We start from the raw sequence: 22,454 nt of genomic DNA, 5'->3' as shown, positions 1-22,454 counted from the left end.
TAAATACAGTTAAAACGCCTTCTTACAATATAGTTAATTCTGCCTTTCAAAATGATAATTTGAATATTATATTCTATGGGAACTATCTTATCGATGGCTAGAGAATAAATATGAAAGAAATAAAAGTAGATTAGTGAAATATAGAAAATATATCAGTAGAATGAAATAAGTCAAGAAGAGGATTGTTACAATATTAGATATGCTATGTATATCAGTATTAAGTTAAGAGTAGACAAATAATGAATATGGCTGTAAATCTTAATTGTTATACAAGACATTTGTACCTAGACAACACACTGTTTAATGGAAGATGTATTGTTTGTATTAAAATATTTTTTTAAAAAAATTATATATATATAAAAAAAGAATGATAATTTGGCAGCAGTTTTAGAAGGGTACCAATTTTGCCTTTTTCTTTTTTTTTTAAAGAGCAAGTCATCCATGAAAAAAGTTAGTCTCATTGCTTAAGAATATCCCTACAGGGGAATATGGCTTAGTTGTCAACTTACTTGTTGTTTAAAAAAAGATCACAACGTTTGTCCCAGGTTAATTCTGGAAAGGCTGCAGGTAGATCCTGAGCTTTTGCAGCAAATGTTTCCATGAAAGAATATGTGTTGAAGTCATAAATACAGATGGTCTCCATTTCTGCTTTACCAGCCTTAGACTCCCCTGTATAGTTGCAAGCTTAGAGTTAGAGATGTATTTCGCCTTCCTTCCATGTAAATCTAATGCTAAGCTGTGATCCTGGGCTTGGCCCTGGTTGGACAAACGGGGCCCAACTATATGGCAGCACCGCAACACGTCCATCCGGAGAGTGCTGGGTGGCGCAGTGGTTAGAGTGCAGTACTGCGGGCTTCTTCTGCTGATCACCGGCTGCCAACAGGTTGGCAGTTTGAATCTCACCAGGCTCAAGGTTGACTCAGCCTTCCATCCTTCCGAGGTGGGTAAAATGAGGAGCCAGATTGTTGGGGGCCATAGGATGACTCTGTAAACTACTTAGAGAGGGCTGTAAAGTACTATAAAGTAGTATACAAGTCTAAGTCTATGATGGCGAACCTATGGAACATGTGCCACAGTTGGCACGCAGCACCTTCTCTGTTGTCATGCAAACCATCGCCCCAGTTCAGCTCCATCGCTCATGCACGTGCACCTCCCGCTGGCCAGCTGGTCGTCAGGTCTCTGCCACACATGCACAGGGGGCGGGGCATATGGGGTGGCCGGGCACACATAGTATTGTGGGGGTTCGGGGGCGCGCTTTGGGCACTTGATCCGGAAAAGGTTAGCCATCACTGGTCTAAGTGGTATTGCTATTGCTAAATGCTATTTTAGACGGCCCACTTTGGATTGATTCATCAAGAATTATAGTAACAGAGAAATCAAGCAAGACAAACTGAGCTACCTGTCCTCCTCAGTGCTCTGAGACCAACAGATATGGAAACTATTGTTAATCATCTTTAAAATGCTTTATAAAATAATGGCACTGTGGAAGTGCTCCAAGGAGGATACTAGCAGGATCTAACAGCCCTCATCTAAAGTAGGAACAGAAAAAAAAAAAAAAACAGCCGAAGATGAGTCAGCGCTTGAGAGCTGAGAAAGCAGTTGAAGAAATTCAAGACATGCTTAAAGAAAGAAAATATACCCTGCCTCTCCATTTTCCAGAACGCCTTACCTTGGGCGGCCAACCACCTGCCATTTGTATCCATGGAAAAAACTGGCTGCCAAGGGGATGCCACTTTGTAGGAAGGTGGCATCGTGAATTGGCAAATGATCTCATCTGTCGTGGTGTCCATCAGATTAATGACGCCAATCCAGAAGAAAATTAGCACCTGGCAGAAATGAAAAATGACATGCAGATCTTCCACACACTCGAGGGTGTCGATTTCACAGCAGCCTCCCCACAACCCAACGGCTTCTATCTGTTAAGTCAACAGCTACAATTTACAAAGAGCCAGTTCATCTAGTGGTTAAGGTACCAGACTAGAAAGGGGAGACCAGTCCTGCCTCAGGCATTAAAACCAGCTGGGTATCTTTGGACAAATTGCCAGGAGACTGTGAGTTCTAGTCCCGCCTTACGCATTAAAGCTACCTGGATGACTTTGGGCTGATCACTGGGAGATAGGGAGTTCTAGTCATACCTTAGCCATGAAAGGCAGCTGGGTGACCTTGGGCCAGTCCCTCTCTCTCAGCCCAACCCACCTCACAGGATTACTATTGTGGGGACAAAAGGAAAGTTTGTTGGATATGTTTACTATTAATCTTCTCATTGTTCCCATCACCCATCTCCTCCCACTTATGACTGTATGACCGTAACTTGTTACTGTATCCTTACGATTTATATTGATTATTTCCTAGTATGATCTGATTGCTTATTTGTACCCTATGACTATCATTAAGTGTTGTACCTTATGATTCTTTATGAATGTATCTTGTCTTTTTATGTACACTGAGAGCATATGCACCAAAGACAAATTCCTTGTGTGTCCAATCACACTTGGCCAGGGGTGGGCTGCTGAGGGTTCGCAGGGGTTCGGGAGAACCTCTAGTTAAGATTCTGTGCAGTTCGGAGAACCCCCAAATCCCACTCCTGGATGGCCCCACTCACCGTGCCCCGCCCCTCCCAGGAGTCCCCACACAGCCTGTTTTGGATGCAGGTAAGTGCAGGGCGTGTGCGGAGGCTCGGGGAGGGTGAAAAACAGGCCTATCAGAAGTTCGAGAAGGCCGGAAACGGGCCCGTTTCTGGCCTCCCGACGGCCTCCAGAGCCTAAGGAGGCCGTTTTTGCCCTCCCAGAGGCTCAAGGAAAGACACCAGAGCCCGGAGAGGGCAAAAACACCCCCACACACCATGGTACAGGAGGCTGTCTAGGCCACACCCATCATGGCCATGCCCACCCAGCAACCGGGCAGAGAACCCCTTGCTAAAATTTTTGAAGCCCACCCCAGCATTTGGCCAATAAACCTATTCTATTCTATTCTATTCTATTCTATTCTATTGTTTGCTGCTTTGAATTATTTGTAATAATAATAATAATAATAATAATAATAATAATAATAATAATAATAATAATAATAATAATAATAATAGGGCTGCGGTGTGGCTCAGGCTGTAAGAAGCCTGTTATTAAAACACAGCTGCCTGCAATTACTGCAGGTTCTAGTCCCACCAGGTCCAAGGTTGACTCAGTCTTCCATCCTTTATAAGGTAGGTAAAATGAGGACCCAGATTGTTGGGGGGGGGCACTAAGTTGACTTTGTAAATATACAAATAGAATGAGAACTATTGCCTTACACACTGTAAGCCGCCCTGAGTCTTCGGAGAAGGGCGGGATATAAATGTAAACAAAAAAAATAATAATAAGGTGGCTGCAGAAGGCCACCTAACTGGGATCTGCTCGCATAATTCGCCGATACATCACGAAGTCCTAAACGCTTGGGAAGTGTTCGACTAGTGATCTGTGATACGAAATCCAGCATAATTATCTCGTTTGCTGTGTATACTGTCATTTTGTGTAAATAATAATAATAAAGGCGAGATACAAATATTTTTTTAAAAAAAATCCCACCACCACCATTAACATGGATCTTGGTCTGGTACAGCATTTACCATTTAGCCATCACTGCCATCTCAACACACAGATCTAATTTCATCGCTAAGCATCTCTCCCTGATCTCCCACCTTCAAGTTCCTTGGATTTGGAGAGACAAGACATTTTAAAGAAGTAACAGTATGGCACTCACAGCATCGGGCAAAGTGGGAATGGTCGCCACAGCACTGATTGTCTGATCAGGAACCTCAGGCCTATTTTAAAAAAAGAGACTTTATGTACTTTTTTCACTTGGCATCTTGAGGAATGCATACTCACGACCAAGAGAGGTATAAGTTATATAGTTGTTTAAGAGAAATGTTTTCAGTCCTTCTTTGATTCTGATCTAAAAATGATCGTAAAGACTTGTGGGGTTTATTGTGAACTGCCCAATAACCCTATTTCAGTTTATTCAGTAAATCAGTCTAGAGACAGTGTGTGCAGGTGTCAGAAAGATGCTTCTCAGAATTCTGTTTTTCTACACAGAATATGCTACCAGTCCTCATGGCAGCAGGATAACATTCTAGGATGGCACCAGACGTTCCCAGACGTTAATTTTTTTAAAAAAAATCTACAAAGATTACATTTCTGTCCTTGGGGGGGAAACAATAGCAGTCATGTTGGCCATGAGAAAACACCGTCCCAAATCCATTTGGCCTTTATTAAGAAAAATGAAATGTTACAGTATCATTGAACCTCCAAGAATGGGTCAATAGATCGTGAAATTAGGGGAAACAGGCCATGGAAAAGGATGGAAGAAGGGTAAAAAAAAATATTATAAACCGGTTCTCTGAACTGGGTTTGTACATGTTTACATTCTTCAATGGAGAAATTCTTTTCTTGGCATGTTCATGACTCGCGTACATCTGCCCCGTCATAGTTATTACTTTGTTTTCCCAATCCGTCCTCTTAAATTCTGATTTGTTTTCTTGAACAAACAGAATGAATTGAGAATGAACAACATTCTTAAAACTGTTTTAAGAAATACCCTCGCTTTGCCACTAGAGTGGATTCCAATTCCCAACACTCTTTTCAAATAAGGACACTACTAATCTTGGCTTGTCGTATGTTGGGACATCCCCCAATAGCAATAAAACGTAATGCCTTTTCGTCCTGAACACAGTCATGGCATGGGACAGCAGTGAAATCTCAACCGGTTTAGTACCAGTTTGCTGGCTGCACATGCACGCTGCATGCATGGATGTGCAGTGTGCCACATGCAGCAAATGCGCAGTGCGCACGCATGCAGTATACGCCAAAAGGAGGCATGGGGTATTATTTATTTATTTATTTATTTATTTATTTAAATTTGTATACCGCCCTTCTCCCGAAGGACTCAGGGCGGTTCACAGCCAGGTAAAAATACATAATAAACTATAAATACAATTAAAATACTATTAAAAGACTTATTAAATTGGCCAAAATTAAAATTTAAAAATAAAACCCATTAAAAACCCATAAACTTAAAAAACTAACCCAGTCCAGCGCAGATAAATAAGTGAGTTTTAAGCTCACGGCGAAAGGTTCGGAGGTCCGGAAGTTGACGGAGTCCTGGGGGGAGTTCGTTCCAGAGGGCGGGAGCCCCCACAGAGAAGGCCCTTCCTGGGCGTCGCCAGGCGACACTGTCGCGCGATGGCACCCTGAGAGTCCCTCTCTGTGAGAGCGCACGGGTCGGTGAGAGGTATTCGGTAGCAGCAGGCGGTCCCGTAAGTAACCCGCCCTATGCCATGGAGCGCTTTAAAGGCGTTCACCAACACCTTGAAGCGCACCGGAAGGCCACAGGTAGCCAGTGCAGCCTGCGCAGGATAGGTGTCACTCGGGAGCCACGAGGCTCCCTCTATCACCAGCAGCTGCATTCTGGACTAACTGTAGCCTCCGGATGCCCCTCAAGGGGAGCCCCATGTAGAGAGCATTGCAGTAATCTAGGCGAGACGTCACGAGGGCGTGAGTGACTGTGCACAAGGTAAGTAGAACAGCGTGTGTGTGTGTGGGGGGGGGTGATCAGCTGTAGCGCGCGATCTTTTTTTTTAACTATTAAAAGCATTTTTTTACAACCTATTTGGCGGGATAAGGTGTAAAAATGCTTTAAAAATAAAACCCATTAAAACCCATAAACTTAAAAAACTAACCCAGTCCAGCGCAGATAAATAAGTGAGTTTTAAGCTCACGGCGAAAGGTTCGGAGGTCCGGAAGTTGGCGGAGTCCTGGGGAGTTCGTTCCAGAGGCGGAGCCCCACAGAGAAGGCCCTTCCTGGGCGTCGCCAGTCGACACTGTCGCGCCGATGGCACCCTGAGGAGTCCCTCTCTGTGAGAGCGCACGGGTCGGTGAGAGGTATTCGGTAGCAGCAGGCGGTCCCGTAAGTAACCCGGCCCTATGCCATGGAGCGCTTTAAAGACGTTCACCAACACCTTGAAGCGCACCCGGAAGGCCACAGGTAGCCAGTGCAGCCTGCGCAGGATAGGTGTCACTCGGGAGCCACGAGGGGCTCCCTCTATCACCCGCGCAGCTGCATTCTGGACTAACTGTAGCCTCCGGATGCCCCTCAAGGGGAGCCCCATGTAGAGAGCATTGCAGTAATCTAGGCGAGACGTCACGAGGGCGTGAGTGACTGTGCACAAGGTAAGTAGAACAGCGTGTGTGTGTGGGGGGGGTGATCAGCTGTAGCGCGCGATCTTTTTTTTTAACTATTAAAAGCATTTTTTTACAACCTATTTGGCGGAATAAGTTGTAAAAAAATGCTTTTAAAAGTAAAAAAAAGGCTCTGACAATCGTGCGGCTCAGCTGTGATCGTTGGAGCCTTTTTAAAAACTTTTTAAAAGCATTTTTTTTACAACCTATTACTACCCTTCGGGCGGGAAAAGCAAACGAGCCGGAAAGAAGTGGCAAGCGGGCAAGCGAGCGATTGGGTGGGCATGGGCGGGGGGAAGGGGATAGGGATTTTTGCTACCGGTTCTCTGAACCACCCGCCACAATCGCTACCAGATCAACTGATCCGGTCCGAACTGGGAGCATCTCACCCCTGGCATGGGAGTTGGCAAGATGGGATGTATTTCTTCTTCAAGAGAAATCAGGGCCAGAGAAGGCCACTCATGGGAATCATCCCTTGTCCAAATGTTCTGGACCTTCAGGTTGGGTTGCCTCACCTAATTCCTAACAATTTGGACTTAAATTCTTTGGTCCCTGATGTGAGCAGGTGAAGCGATCCATCTGTGCACAGCACCAAAAGCTGCACCATGGTATGGGCAGGATCCTTACTACAGCAAGAGGTTTTCTCTCTGGATGGTAGCAAACGTGGCATGAACTGGATGCTTCGCGCAGCGTAGTTTTCTGGAAGCACCATGGCGCAGAATGGAAACCCTAGAAGAGCACAAATGAAGACTTAGGGTGGCAGGCTCCTCTTCATCAAGGTGATGCTAATAGTTTATTTCACTATGCCAGAGTCAGCTTTCTGAAGAAATTAGTACAGAGTGGATATTAGCCCTAAGCTGTCCAAAAATGCCACTAGGTTTCTTCTTAAAGGTAAAGGTTCCCTTCGCACTTATGTGCTAATCGTTCCCGACTCTAGGGGGCGGTGCTCATCTCCGTTTCAAAGCCAAAGAGCCAGTGCTGTCCAAAGACGTCTCCGTGGTCATGAGGCTGGCATGACTCAACGCCAAAGGCGCACGGAACGCTGTTACCTTCCCACCAAAGGTGGTCCCTGTTTTTCTACTTGCATTTTTTACATGCTTTGGAACTGCTAGGTTGGCAGAAGCTGGGACAAGTAACGGGAGCTCACCCCGTTACACGGCAGCACTAGGGATTCGAACCGCCGAGCTGCTGACCTTTCGATCGACAAGCTCAACGTCCTAGCCCCTGAGACACTGCATCCCTTAGGTTTATTCTTAGAAACTAAATTACAAGCCCAGCCTACGTTGCATACTGTCCAAAGTCTTCTAGAATTGGACAATCTCCTAAACATTTACCATATTTTTCGGAATATAAGACGCATTTTTCCCCCAAAAAACAGAGTGAAAATCTGGGTGCGTCTTATACTCCGAATGTAGCCCCATCCAGTTTCTGAAATGGAGGTTTCAGAGGCTGAAAGAAGCTTCAGAGAATAAGGCCCCAAACAGAGCTTCAGAAAAGAAGCCCCCAAATAAAAGCTTCAAAAAAGAAGCTCCCAAACAGAGCGTTAGAAGCTTTTTTTCTGAAGTTCTGTTTTGGAGGCTTTCAGAGGCAGATTTTTTTTTTCTGAAACAGAGTTTCAAAACAAAACGAAATCAAGACACAGAGCTCACAACCAAGGAACCTGTTGCTAAAATTCACCTCTGGGAACAGCTGATTGGGGGTATTCTGGGAGGCCGATCCACCTGCCAATCAGCTTTTTTCTTCTTTTCCTTCCCAAAAACTAAGGTGTGTCTTACACTCCGTGCATCTTATACTCTGAAAAATACGGTAAGTATTTGAAGTCCAAACTCCCCCACAAGATTTCCAACAAAATTTAATTTGGGGTGTGCATGTGATAAAATAAGATGTTTGATTATAGGGAGGTGGAGAAGGAAAACGGTACCCATCTATTTAAGGAAGGGAGTCCTGGCCCATCACTCAGAAATCTCTTGGTTTAAAAAAAAAAAAAGTTGTTTGCCAAGCTCACCAACTGATGTGTCCCACAAAGTAATGACTCTATCTTCACAGGCAAAAGCGAAGTAAGACGAGCAAGAGCTAATGGTTGAATACACAATCGGAGCAGCGCATGGCCAAATAACATCTGGTTTGGGATCAGAATCTGGAAGGAACAGAAGATCACAGGAGAGGTGGGCCTCATAGTACAGAAAAGAACATTATCTTCTGCTTAGAACCACTCTAGATTCTCCACCTCTCTTCTTTTTGATTCACACGGCTACGCATAGGAGTCAGCAGAATCCACCTTGTTATCAAGTTACTGCAGATCACTGGCAATCCAGGGTCCCATGGTGGGTTTATGGATTATGTGTTTTAGCATTTATGAACTTTGAATGAGATGGGCCAACTGTCTGACCCAGAACCTAAATAATCACATTGTGCTAAACCCTCATGAAGTGACTTTCAGTCCTGGTTTCATCTTAACATGTCATGTAAACTTAGCCACTTCAATTTATGCCTACAAACGTTGCATGAATCTAATTTAAGTTTTGGTCACCACACTATAAAAAAGATGTTTAGGCTCTAGAAAAGGTGCAGAGAACAGCAACCAGGATGATTAGGGGACTGGAGGTTAAAACATATGATGAACGGTTGCAGGAACTGGGCCTGGCTAGTCTAGTGAAGAGAAGGACCAGGGGAGATATGGTAGCAGTCTTCCAATACTTGAGGGGCTGCCACAGAGAGGAAGGGGTCAAGATATTTTCCAAAGCTCATGAAGGCCGGGCAAGGAATAATGGATGGAAACTGAACAAGGAGAGATTCAACCTGGAAATAAAGAGAAATTTTCTGACAGTGAGAGCAATCAACCCATGGAACAGAAGTTGCCTTCGGAAGTTGTGGGAGCTTCATCACTTGAGACTTTCAAGAAAAGGTTGGACTGCCATTTGTCAGAAATGGTGTTGGGTCTCCTGCTTGAGCGGGCAGGTTGGACTAAATGACCTATAAGGTCCCTTCTGTTAATCCATTAATCAATTGTAGCATATTCAGCACAACTATGGTAAAAACAAACTACGCTTTAGCAAAATGCGTAATCTCAAAGTATATTTTGGAAAAGAGAATTTTTCAGGTGGCTAATTTTAAAAGCGGCTTGCCTAAAGCTACTCTTCAAGACTGAAAACTATATACATGTTTAGACTTTGCTTTTCTTGTTTTTCTGCTAATAAATGTAGCTAGAATCATACGGCGACTCCCAATACCAAATTCCCGTGAGTCAGATGTCCCAAGGGCAGGCTGCTGGGGGTTCGCAGGGGTTCGAGAGAACCTCTAGCTAAAATTCTGTGCAGTTTGGAGAACCCCCAAATCCCATTCCTGGCTGGCCCTGCCCCACCCACCCAGCCCAGGAATCCCCACGCAGCCTGTTTTGGATGCAGGTAAATACAGGGTGTGTGCAGAGGCTCAGGGAGGGCGAAAAATGGGCCTACCGGAAGTTCGGGAAAGCCTCCAAAGGGCCTCCGGAGCCTGGGGAGGCAGTTTTCGCCCTCCCAGAGGCTCAAGGAAAGCCTCCGGAGCCCGGGGAGGGCAAAAACGCCCTCCTCCGTCGTAGTGCAGGAGACAGACTAGGCCACGCCCACCATGCCCACGTCCACCCAACAACCGGGCAGAGAGCCCCCTGCCATTTGAAGCCCACCCCTGAGATGTCCTACATTCTTTTTTTCCTATTTTATGAAATATGATCTGATACCCAGGATTTGGCTGTTGAATTTCAAGAACCCCCCCCTGCCCCATTAAACAGTCTATACAGAGGATTATGCCTTGAGGCATCTGAAATATATCACCAGAAACAGAGGAATTATTGAGTCTGTCATTTGTTCGGTTCTGCAACCCAACAAGAAAAACACAGACTTCAGAGAATAATTAGAACTGCAGAAAAAATAATTGCTACCAACCTGCCTTCCATTGAGGACCTGTATACTGCACGAATCAAGAAGAGGGCCGTGAAAATATTTACAGACCCCTCGCATCCTGGACATAAACTGTTTCAACTCCTACCCTCAAAACGACGCTATACAGCACTGCACACCAGAACAACTAGACACAAGAACAGTTTTTTCCCGAAGGCCATCACTCTGCTAAACAAATAATTCCATCAACACTGTCAAACTATTTACTGAATCTGCACTACTATTAATCTTCTCATAGTTCCCATCACCAATCTCTTTCCATTTATGACTGTATGACTGTAACTTGTTGCTGGCAATCCTTATGATTTATATTGATATACTGACCATCAATTGTGTTGTAAATGTTGTACCTTGATGAACGTATCTTTTCTTTTATGTACACTGAGAGCATATGCACCAAGACAAATTCCTTGTGTGTCCAATCACACTTGGCCAATAAAAAATTCTATTCTATTCTATTCTAAAATGCACATAAAACTTCAGAAAATTCTTGTAGGGGAACTCCGCAGTAGCATTACCAGGTTTTTCCTTGGGCGGACGACTCAGGGAATAGAAGCAAAGATTGTGACTGTTGCTCCAGTGAACACTGAACGCGACAGGCGCTTCTAGAAAATGTAAACAAAACAAAAGGCACTCAGTGATAAGGCCCTGAGAAAGATTTGAAAGGCAGAAGATTTTATTTTCCCATCCCCTTGTTCTTTCCTTTGGATGGAGCATGGGAAAATGAAAATCGGGAAAGAAACGTGCAAGTTGAAATCCCACCCAAAGAACACACAGACTGGCCTAAACAAGTGTTCATATTCAAACTCTAATTCTGCTGAAGGTCCTGTCCAGCGTGGGAAATTACCTGTCTCAGCTTTTAATTCAGTTCCAGTTTGAAAGGTGCGGCCAGGTAAGTGAAAATGGAATTTTGCCCAACTAAAATAGACAAGAGGGGACAATTTGTGAAAAAACATGAGTTAGCAAGAGATTTAAGGAAGCCAATAACACTGGTTTGGTGGAGCATTATTTATTAGGGTTGCTTTGGTGGTGGGATTCAATCTTTTTTACTACCGGTTCTGTGGGCGTGGCTTGGTGGGTGTGGCATGGCTTGGTGGGCGTGGCTGGGTGGGCGTGGCAGGGGAAGGATACTGTAAAATCATGTCCTAATAGAATTACATAGCATGGTTATATTTTCTCAACAACTGGAAATCAACAGTAGTAGCAGATCTTTTCCTCCTCTTACCTCGGCGTTTCCTCTTTGCTCTCCAGATCCTCCTCTATCTCCAGATACTGCTGGAACTTGCTGTTAAAAATCTCTTGCAGCCACTCCATCTGGCAGTCTCGTATCAAGGTGTTGTAGCCCATGCCGATCACATGTCCTTCGTCGCTCTTCATTAAAGCTTCAAACGGACTCCTAAATGCACTTGCTGAATTTCAACAAAACGGTGTTAGAAAGCCCCCCTTTCCATCAATCCAATTCCCTTGAAACCCACTTCTGCTTGTTTTGCTTCTTTATCTGAATCTTTAATTTGGGGGAGCTGTAATCTTTAGACTTTTAGAAAAAAAAGAAATAGGTGAATTGATTAAGTTAAGAGGCTCAGGTTGAAAGCCTGGAAGCAAATCTCAAGGAATACCGTGAGGCTTACTTTTAAGGCAGTGTTTCTCCACCTTGGCATCTTTAAGATGTGCAAACTTCAACTCCCAGAATTCTGAAAGCTGAAGTCCACACATACTGACTGAGGAATTCTGGGAGTCGAAGTCCTCATACCGCAAAATTGCTAAGAAACATAAGCAAACACTGTTGGGGTATTGCATGGATATTGCAAAATCTCCATTCCTTCCCCACTCCAGGGAAAGGATACTGCATAATCTCCATTCCCACCTCAAGCCCCACTCCAGGAGAAGGATATTGCAAAATCTTCATTCCCTCCACATTTCTGGGGGAAGGATATTGCAAAATCCCGATTCCCACCCCACTCTGGGGCCAGCCAGAGGTGGTATTTTCCTGTTCTCCGAACTACTCAAAATTTCTGCTACCGGTTCTCCAGAACTGTCAGAACCTGCTGAATAGCATCCCTGGCAGGAACCCATTGCTTTCCATAGTTTGATTTTTCTTGCTTGCTTGCCCCAGCACAATGAAGCACAAACACTGAGAAAGGAGAAAGGAGTTGAGTAGGTTCTAACCTGAAAGAGGTTTGGGTGGTCTGACCTTCAACAGTAGAACTGGGGGAAGCAGCTTAGATTCAATTTTGGTTAGCAGCTGTTGCAAATCCTACAAAGAATCAAAATGGTCATTCCGAACAATGTGTTATTGCTGCTCCTTGATAAAAATCAGGATTTTAGGAGTCGAGAGGTTTCTGGTTAGACTATAAATAGATAGCATGGTTCTGTGGGCACTAATGTCATTTTCTGTGATGGCTAGCAGAGATCCAGCTTCATGTGACTTTCTTAAAGGTGAAGGAGCCTTCCATCCTTTATAAGGTAGGTAAAATGAGGACCCAGATTGTTGGGGGGGCAATAAGTTGACTTTGTAAATATACAAATAGAATGAGACTATTGCCTTACACACTGTAAGCCGCCCTGAGTCTTCGGAGAAGGGCGGGATATAAATGTAAATAAAAAAAAAAAAGGAGGAGGAGGAGGAAGAGAAGGAGGACAGCAACATCATAAATGGTAAATAGGTGCTTTGTAATTGGCTACAGACAGTATCAATTACTTTACTACTGTCCTTTCCCTACCAGTAAGCATCTTCTAAGGCAGGGGACTCCAACCTTGGCTGGTTTAAGCCTGGAGGACTTCAACTCCCAGAATGCCCCAGCCAGCTTTGCTTTGCTTTGCTGGCTGGGGAATTCTGGGAGTTGAAGTCCTCCAGGCTTAAAGCGGCCAAGGTTGGAGATCCCTCTTCTAAGGTGCCCACAGTCTTAGAAATTGGCTGAAATTTAACCGCCCAATGTTGAATTTGAAATATTCCAGATATGCCCCACAGTCTAAAGGAGACTGCAGACGTCTGGGTGACATTGCTGCCCTGTCCTAAAAACTTTCCTCTTCAGACATAATTAACCAATCAGGCAAATGACTTTGCAGACTTTCCTCAGAGCTCATAGCTTGTGGCGGGTGGCGAAAGGGTTAAATGATGAAACATGTATTGCAACATCCCAATGAGAATTCCATGACTTATGTCTTTGTGTCAAGAATCAGGGTGTAAGTTTGAAAGGCGGGGTCTAAGCTGTCATGTCGCAATGTCGCGTCACTTTGTCAACATTTGGTACCAGACGCTTAGCTTGGTGCTGTACTAAAGCAACTAAATTCTGAAGAGTGGCTGGGTACTTCCAGAGGTGGGATTCACTTATCTTCCCTACCAGTTCGCAAATGTGAGCGCACGCATGCGCAGTGGTCACGCATTACATCCGGGATGGTGGGCGGAGCCTACCACAGTTGCCCAAACCGGACAGAACCGGCTGAATCCCACCTCTGGGTACTTCATAGTCCCAGAGTGCCGTTTCAGTTTTAAAGTCAAAACTCAGTGGCTTTCTTTGAAGTTCTGTGGAGAAAACGCCCTAGAAGTCTTCATGAAGGCTTCTCATTCACTACCATTCATGATTGACATGACAGTCATGAAAGGTATCAAGAAATGGGATCTACTAGATCAGAACTATTCAACCTTTGGGGGGTGGGTTGGTGAGTGTCTCTGGTGCGATCCGCCAGCAGCAACGGAGTCGGACAGCAATGAGGCTGAGGAAGAGCGTGGGCCAGTCCTGGAGGCTGGGGAAGCCCGGATGAGGGCTCTGCATTGGAGGCAGAGGTGGGGCCATTGGGGAGTGAGGTGTGGACTCCAGAGCCTCCAGAGACTGACAGTAGTGAGGCAGAGGAACAGGAGGAGCCTGTTCCTAATGCACGCATGAGAAGAGCTGCCAGAAGGCAAGAGCAACTCAAGCAAAGAGGATGACTTGGGAGTAGGGCCAAGAGATGATTGGCCCCTCCCATAAGGCTTAAAAGATCAGCGATGGCATTTGGACTCTTTGCCGGAAAACAACGTTGATAGCTTTGTCTTGTTGCATTTATTTTGTATCGGTGTCTTCTGAACTTTTGCCAAGAAAGGCCTTTGGCAGTTTGCCTAATCGGACCAAGGTTGGTGATAGGACTGAGGAATTGTGTTGGGAGGAATTTGCTTTAATTTAGTTGAATTACACTGAGAAAGAAGTAATTCTCAGCTGTTCGAATAAAGTTTGTTTGTTTTTAAACTGACTGAGTTTCCTACTACCCACTTGGGCCTGGGTCACAACAGTCTGTAGATTTTCTGCAACTACATTGTGGGCAGTCACACAAATAGTGTACTCAACCAATTTCCTCTATCAATTTGTCACTTAGATTCTCTTTCACCCAGGATTTTCCGTATAATCCTCGATTCTCTTGATCTCTTCTTCTGGCGCAAAGGTTCACTGAGCTGAAGCTATCTACCATTTTTTTTAGAAATGGTAGATAGCTCTTGGAAATAAAAGGGATGGCACAGACTGTCCCCCTGTTTTGGAGCACCCCACCATTCCAATTTTTTTTTGTTGTTGTTGTTAAAAATGTCCTTTTTCCAATGTATGTATTCAAAATGGGACAAAAGCCTTCCAAGGATCAATAGAGACAACCGTAAACACATTGATACCCTGTTTCCCCAAAAATAAGACTTCCCCTGATAATAAGCCCAATCGGGCTTTTGAGCACATGCGCTAAAAAAAGCCTCCCCCGAAAATAAGCCCTCCCCGAAAATATTTAAATGCAGAGCTGGAAATCAAGTAAGAAATCAGCCCCATCTTGCTCCATGTGCCCCAAAATAATAAGACCTCCCCAAAAATAAGGCCAAGCGCCTATTTCGGGGTTCAAAAACATATAAGACAGGGTCTTATTTTCGGGGAAACACGGTATCTCGTGCGTCACATGGGAGTAACATATACAGAATTAAAAATGTACTTGTGGTGCCCCATTTTATAAAGTCCTTCTCAAAGTAGACTTCTTAACACATCTAGTTGTTTGACTAAGGCTGTTTCAGCCATTTAACTCATAGAGTTCAAAGTCAGGGTTCCTTACCAGGTCTTCAGTTACTTGGATATCGACATTCTTGTGCTACAGAAATACAAAAACACCCATGGTTCAGAAATACATAGAGCAACACTAGAAAGACTTAGATAGATATTCTGACTCTGCCTACAGTAAAACTACACTCCCATGGAATTCGTTTAGCTCTTAGCACCCCCAAACCAAACCACAGCAACACCAGAAACCCAAAGAAGGTTCTGATTCTGATTTGAAAAGGATTCTATCATCTTGGCTCATTTTAATAAAAGAAGAACCACTCATTAATTCCTAAATCTGAAGAGACAACCTAGAGAGGAGAAGTATTATGTCAGAAGAAAATGCCAGGATGCTTCTATCGGGCACCACCAGATATAAATTTTAAGAAGAAAATAATCCAGAATTAAGGTTAATTCTAAGGAAGAGCCCCATAGACAACGGAGCTGTTTTAGGCACTTTTAACAACACAATTAGAGAAATATCGGTTCATTCTCCAGTCATACCTGTGTTGTAGTACATAGGAACATCATGGTTGTTAGCAGATTATATGGTTTATAATTCTCGAATACAGCTCGTCTGTCTGGAATCCGAATTGCATATTGGACATTAATACAATTGAGCGAGTCCAGAGGTATTTCACGAGAAGCATCCTCCACTCCTCTGCTCGCAACAGAATACCTTATGCCATCAGGCTTGAAATTTTGGGCTTAGACAATTTAGAACTACACCGCCTTCGGTTTGACCTAAGCGTAGTACACAAAATTATGTGCTACAACGTCCTACCTGTCAATGACTACTTCAGCTTCAACCACAATAATACACGAGCACACAATAGATACAAACTTAAGGTAAGCCACTCCAAACTCGATTGCAGAAAATACGACTTCAGCAACAGAGTGGTCAAGGCCTGGGATGCACTACCTGACTCTCTGGTTTCTTCCCCAAACCCCCAAAACTTTAACCTTAGACTGTCTACTGTTGACCTCACCCCATTCCTAAGAGGTCTGTAAGGGGCGTGCATAAGCGCACCAACGTGCCTACTGTCCTTGTCCTAATGTCCCCTTTTATTCGTATCCATTTCCTGTATTCATAATCATGTTTATACTTATATCTGTTATCTTATACATGCTTGATTAAATAAATAAATATTAATTAATTAATTTTAAATGTTGGGTTAAAAATCGAGGTAGTTTAGCAGTAAGGTGCCTTGAGAACATTAGTGATCTTTCTTTCTTTCTTTCTTTCTTTCTTTCTTTCTTTTTCTTTCTTTCTTTCATTCATTCATTCATTTATTTATTTCATCAAACATGTATTTTATGACAGATACAAGTGTAAACATAATTATAAATACATGTAAAGGATACGAATAAAAGAAAACATTAGGACAGGGACGGTAGGCACGCAGGTGCGCTTATGCACGCCCCTTAAACACCTCTTAGGAACAGGGTGAGGTCTATAGTAGACAATCTAAGGTTAAAGTTTTTGGGATTTGGGGAAGAAACCACAGAGTCAGGTAGTGCATTCCAGGCACTGATAACTCTTGTTACTGAAGTCGTATTTTCTGCAATCTAGTTTGGATAAGTTTACCATGAGTTTGTATCTGTTGTGTGCTCTTGTATTGTTTTGGTTGAAGCTGAAGTATTCATTGGCTGGTAGGACATTGTAGCAGATGATTGTATGTGCTACGCTTAGGTTAGGCTGAAGAAAGCGAAGTTCTAAGTTGCCAAAGTCCAAAATTTCGAATCTGGTGGCATAAGGTATTTTGTTGTGAGCAGAGGAGTGGAGGTTAGATGGAAAACTTTTAGAGCTGCTAACCACTTGGGCCTCTTAAACAAGTGGTTTTTACCATAGATTTCTCTGGTAGTTTCTCTTGCATTGGCAGCTGGTTGAGTCCCGTGTCCTTGACAAATCCTGAACCCGGGAGAGCAATTGTATGGAGATGTTCGGTCTCCTTCTGCCAGGCATCCTTAGGCAATCGATAAATCTCCAGCCAAGACTCAGAGCTGCCTTTATTGAGAAATCAGAAGAAAGCACATTAAGCAATCAGGAAGGAGAAGAAAGGTCTCACAGTCCTTTAAAATACAGAAGGGCCCTTAACTGTGTCCCATAACAGGAAAACCAGATTTGCAATTTTTTGCCCCTGATCATGAACTGTGAATTCTAAGACAAGTAAAAGATGGACAAATAGGAGCTGTAAATATTGTCCAGTTTACATGGATGACAGGATCAATTCAGGGGATGAGACCAAGTAGGAACGTATACTAGTTGAGCTAAGATTTTCGGTTGGTTTTTTTTTTAAACTACGTGAAGCATATGTATGTATTTATTTGTCAGATTCATATAGCTGCCCATCTCACCAAAAGCTATTCTGGGCAGTGTATATATGCTGATACAAACATTATTTTATATTTTCCACTTTAAAATGACCCAAAATTTAATTCTGCAGTTGGAAGGGGCTCAGACTGGAAAAAAAGAAAAAAAAAAGGAAGATTTTAGAGGCTTCAAGTTGTCTGCCACCGTTCAATCAGTTCACAGGACTTTTAGAAAATTTCTAATGGAAATTCCTTAAACTTCTGAGTATCTATAAAAGGGAAGTCAGGGGCAGAAGAACTGCTCGAGCCTGATCTGCAAAGTGCAAAACAAACAAAAAGGCAAACAAATACATTCAAAAGTATCCAATGACTCCAAACCTGAACTATTAAATACTATTTGGAAAGTTCCTATGTTAATAACGCAGCTTGGATTTCAACACAACTGTTCTTAATTAACAGCATGTTATGATACAAATCGGGTTTTAGAGAAAGAAAGAAAACAACAAGCTGGCTCTTTATAGTGCAAATTACTGTTGTTTGTATATATGAATTATAAACATATCCAAATGTATTCCACATCTCCATATAAAAGGAAAATAACAAAACCATGCCAAGGTTATGAAATCTATGGATAGATAGATAGATAGATAGATAGATAGATAGATAGATAGATAGATAGATAGACAGACAGACAGACAGACAGACAGACAGACAGACAGACAGACAGACGATAGATAGCAATAGCACTTAGACTTATATACCGCTTCATAGTGCTTTTATAGCCCTCTCTAAGTGGTTTGCAGAGTCAGCAATCTGGGTCCTCATTTTACCCATTTCAGAAAAATGGAAGGCTAAGTCAATCTTGAGCCGGTAAGATTTGATCTGCTGAACTGCAGCTAGCAATCAGCTGAAGTAGCCTGCAGTACTGCACTCTAACCACTGTGCCACCTCGGCGATAGATAGATAGATAGATGATAGATAGATAGATAAACCTCCAGGGTTTGGACTCAAACAAACTTCATCATCAGTGGGCTGTATTAAGTATGTCAGTAGGAAGGGCTAGTTTTTAAGACTTATTTTTATATCAAAACCACCCAACTGTGGATCTGGACCTCAAGCCCATCAGATGGTTTAAGGGAGGCTAAGACTTGCCTTGTAGCAGGAATCCTGCATAGTCACTCTCCTGCGAAAGCTCCAGTGCCACGCAGATGTTCCGTTTGCTGATATCTTCCTGTCAAACAGGAGAATATGAAATATGAGATCAGTCTAGGTCTGTTCAACCAGGATAGCAAGGAGTCCAATAGTATGTTATTTTGGCCGCAGAGCTGCACAGTTCCCTGAGAAGTCTGACAGAAGATCAAAAGTCTTTATTGGAGAAGCCCCTCTGTGGGGGCTCCCGCCCTCTGGAACGAACTCCCCCCAGGACTCCGTCAACTTCCGGACCTCCGAACCTTTCGTCGCGAGCTTAAAACTCACTTATTCATCTGCGCAGGACTGGGTTAGTTTTTAAATTTATGGGTTTTTAATGGGTTTTTTATTATTTATCCTAAATTTTTAATCTCGGCCAATTGAATAAGTTTTTTAATTGTATTTTAATTGTATTTATATTGTAATATTATTGTGTATTTTTATCTGGCTGTGAACCGCCCTGAGTCCTTCGGGAGAAGGGCGGTATAGAAATTTAAATAATAAATAAATAAATAAATAAGGTCTGAGGGGAAAAAAATTCAGCCCGGTACAGGGAATCCTTGACTTAACGGCCACAATTGAGTCCAAAATTTATGTTGATAACTGAGAAAATTGTTAATTGTGTCCCCATTTCACAACTTTTCCTGCCACCGTCGTTAAGTGAATGGCTGCAGTTGGTAAGCGAACCTGGCTTCCCCATTGACTTGGCTCGTCAGAAGGTTGCAAAAGGTGATCGATCACGTGACCCTGGGACGCTGCAACCGTCATAAATATGAGCCTCCAAATTCTGATCACGTGACCATGGGGATGGTGCAACGGTCGTAAAAGTGTGAAAAAACGGTCGTAAGTCACTTTTTTCGGTGATGATGTGACTTTGAACAGTCACTAAATGAACTGCTGCAAGTCGAGGACCCCCTGTTCTCCTTTCCCATAGTCATTAACCAGATGCACCATAAAAGTGCACTCAGAAGACACTTGTGCAAAGCTTCCTCTCAATTAGTAAAGAAAAAAGGGAAATCTTCAAGTTGAAGTGACCATGCGGTATTCTTGGCCGCAGTGTGCAAGTGGTTTGACACAGTTTTCTCCTAGATTTTTTGTTCCTTTTAAATCTAGTCCAGGGGTCTGCAAACTTGGCTCTTTTAAGACTTTTATGCTGGCTGAGGAACTCTGGGAGTTGAAGTCCACAAGTCTTAAAAGAGCCAAGTTGGCAGATCCCTGATCTAGTCTATAGTTCTGAAAGTCTCCCCTTTAACTACTAAATAACCAGACCCGATTCTTCTTAGATTTTAAACTCTGACAAATAGAAATTCAATTAAAAATGTAACATTTTTAAGATTACTGCAATATGGATATCCCACAATGGACATTAATAACCGGGATGTTCAAAAATCTGGAATTTAGACAACTGAAAATTGACAAGGTAGATATACACAATAGCAGCTAATAATACGGGACCGCCTACTGCTACCTATAGCCTCCCATCCGTCTGTGCGCTCCCATAGGGAGGGCCTCCTCAGGATGCCATCAATCAAACAATGTAGACTGGCGGCCCCCAGGGGAAGGGCCTTCTCTGTGGGGGGCCCTGCCCTTTGGAACGAGTTGCCTCCTGGGTTGCGCCAACTTCCCGACCTCCGGTCTTTTAAACGCGAGCTCAAGACTTTCTTATTTCACCGTGCGGGACTAGCTTGATGGGAAATTTTAAGTGGGGGTTTTAGAGTGGTTTTGTATTGTTTTAACTTTATTAGGCCATTTATAATCAGTTTTTTAATTATGTTTTAACTTTTGTCTTGTATATGTTTTTTATTGGCTGTAAACCGCCCTGAGTCCTCCGGGAGAAGGGCGGTATAAAAGTTAAATAAATAAATAAATAAATAAATAAATAAATAAATAAATAAATAAATAAATAAATAAATAAATAATGAGACAAACTCACCACTTCATTTATGGATCTTATATGCAAGAGGTTTTCCCTGACAAAGCAAAAAAGACGTGCAAAACCTGGAAAACAAAACAAGAATGATTCTAGGGGAGGGCAATTTTTCCATCATGTTCATTAGCAAAACCCCAAACGGTGCCTGTATTTATTCAGTAACCATACTTCAATTGGCTGAGAATGCTACCATAAATGAAAATCACGTAAATTCTCTTCTGTGTGAAGAATTTATTCTCTCCGGCTACTCACTAGGAAAAACTTGAAACTCATCTTGCAAGGCTTTGCTGTAGACAGTCATAACACATTTTGAAACCAACCTGCAAATCAATCACTTATTCTTAAAGAATTTAAATGCATAGCTACCTACCCATCTCATCCACTGTTCCAAGAAGATGGGAGACCCCACCGAGGACTGACAGCTGAATGGTGCAAATTTCAAGTTTGGTGGCCTCCCAAGAACACAAGTGCTCACAGGTGGTTGAGCTGAAGACAGAAATCCCAGTGGAATGTCCTATAAAGATGTACCCTTCGGAAGCTGAGAGGCAGTTTACCCTTCCTGAAACCTGGGAAGATTCAAAAGAGAACATTATGTCTACCTCAGAAATGTGAAGATTCAAAAGAAGAGAACATGATATCTACCTCAGAAAAGTGAACATGCAATATGAATGCCATCGTAATTCCAATCCCTCTATACTACAGTGTCTTTGTATGTGGGGGTATTTTTTTTTTTACTTCATCTGATTTTTAAATGGTTCCATCTTTGGCATCATTAAAAACATGTTTAATAAACCTTTGGTAATTTTAATGGTTTGGATGGCATTATAAATAAGGGATCTCTGGAGCGAAGGGATGATCTAGAAATATTTAGATTTATCCCTTTGTGGTAACGTCCAATTCACATCTCACTGAAGGTAAAGGTAAAAGTTCCCTTCGCACATATGTGCTAGTCGTTCCTGACTCTAGGGGGCGGTGCTCATCTTCGTTTCAAAGCCAAAGAGCCAGCACTGTCCCAAGAAGTCTCCGTGGTCATGTGGCCGGCATGACTCAACGCCAAAGGCGCACAGAACGCCGTTACCTTCCCACCAAAGGTGGTCCCTATTTTTCTACTTGCATTTTTTACGTGCTTTCAAACTGCTAGGTTGGCAGAAGCTGGGACAAGTAACGGGAGCTCACCCCGTTACACGGCACTAGGGATTTGAACCGCTGAACTGCCAACCTTTCAATTGACAAACTCAGCGTCTTAGCCACTGAGCCACCTTGAAAGCATACCATAGTTAAGCCAAAATAAAACCAGTTTGATTGTCCAAGCGGATGACACTGTGGAGGAAATAAAATATGGCGCTAATGTCACATAGGAAGGTTTCCTTGGATTACTTATCCGAAAGAGTTTTAGATTACCATGAATTTATTTGTAGGGTGACAGAGTAAGGGTGTGAAACTTTGCTGCTTCGTCTCTTGTAACGGGCGCCTTTCTTCAATTCGGTCCCAGGCTCTTTCAAACAAGTCTTTCAATATTTTATTGATCATGCAGAAAGGCTGAGGCAAGGCGTCTAGGAGTTGGTCAGGGTCACTGAGGAAGAAATTTTCTTCTTCATCTTTTTTAATCCAGTCTTTTTCGGTGGGTGGAGGGATGTCAAAGTGTTGTTTCCGAAGATAGAAAGGCATCTTTTTTTCCCCTCTTCAGCGCTCTTGTCCTCCACTCGGCTCAACTGAGTTCTGCAATAAAGTTCAATCCAATTATTAATCAGGGCTCTTAAAGTTACAGTAACAGAGTTGGAAGGGACCATAGAGGTCATCTAGTCCAACCACCTCCTCGCACAGGAGATCTGTACTA

The 22,454-nt window shown here is 43.1% G+C and overlaps 1 protein-coding gene across 3 annotated transcripts in view; it reads right to left on the bottom strand.

Moving 5' to 3' along the window:
* Positions 1-22,454, bottom strand: part of WDR93 (WD repeat domain 93) — a 32,291-nt gene that overhangs the window by 7,543 nt on the left and 2,294 nt on the right. For all 3 annotated transcript variants that reach the window (XM_058156373.1, XM_058156375.1, XM_058156374.1), the window contains exons 2-16: positions 22,019-22,336; positions 20,988-21,183; positions 20,621-20,685; positions 18,648-18,730; positions 17,034-17,190; positions 15,203-15,238; positions 12,311-12,398; positions 11,370-11,553; positions 10,992-11,062; positions 10,663-10,749; positions 8,215-8,346; positions 6,725-6,938; positions 3,736-3,796; positions 1,670-1,826; positions 510-669 (exon numbers count right to left, since the gene is read on the bottom strand). In XM_058156373.1, coding sequence (XP_058012356.1) covers positions 510-669; positions 1,670-1,826; positions 3,736-3,796; positions 6,725-6,938; positions 8,215-8,346; positions 10,663-10,749; positions 10,992-11,062; positions 11,370-11,553; positions 12,311-12,398; positions 15,203-15,238; positions 17,034-17,190; positions 18,648-18,730; positions 20,621-20,685; positions 20,988-21,183; positions 22,019-22,285 — 1,958 coding nt within the window. In that variant the 5' untranslated portion in view covers positions 22,286-22,336. The remainder of the gene's footprint in view (positions 1-509; positions 670-1,669; positions 1,827-3,735; positions 3,797-6,724; positions 6,939-8,214; positions 8,347-10,662; positions 10,750-10,991; positions 11,063-11,369; positions 11,554-12,310; positions 12,399-15,202; positions 15,239-17,033; positions 17,191-18,647; positions 18,731-20,620; positions 20,686-20,987; positions 21,184-22,018; positions 22,337-22,454) is intronic.

The sequence above is a fragment of the Ahaetulla prasina genome, chromosome 13 (genome assembly GCF_028640845.1).
Source record: "Ahaetulla prasina isolate Xishuangbanna chromosome 13, ASM2864084v1, whole genome shotgun sequence".
Taxonomy (NCBI): Eukaryota; Metazoa; Chordata; class Lepidosauria; order Squamata; family Colubridae; genus Ahaetulla; species Ahaetulla prasina.
The sequence above is the reverse complement of the archived record's forward strand: the minus strand, read 5'-3'. Positions and strand labels throughout refer to the sequence as shown.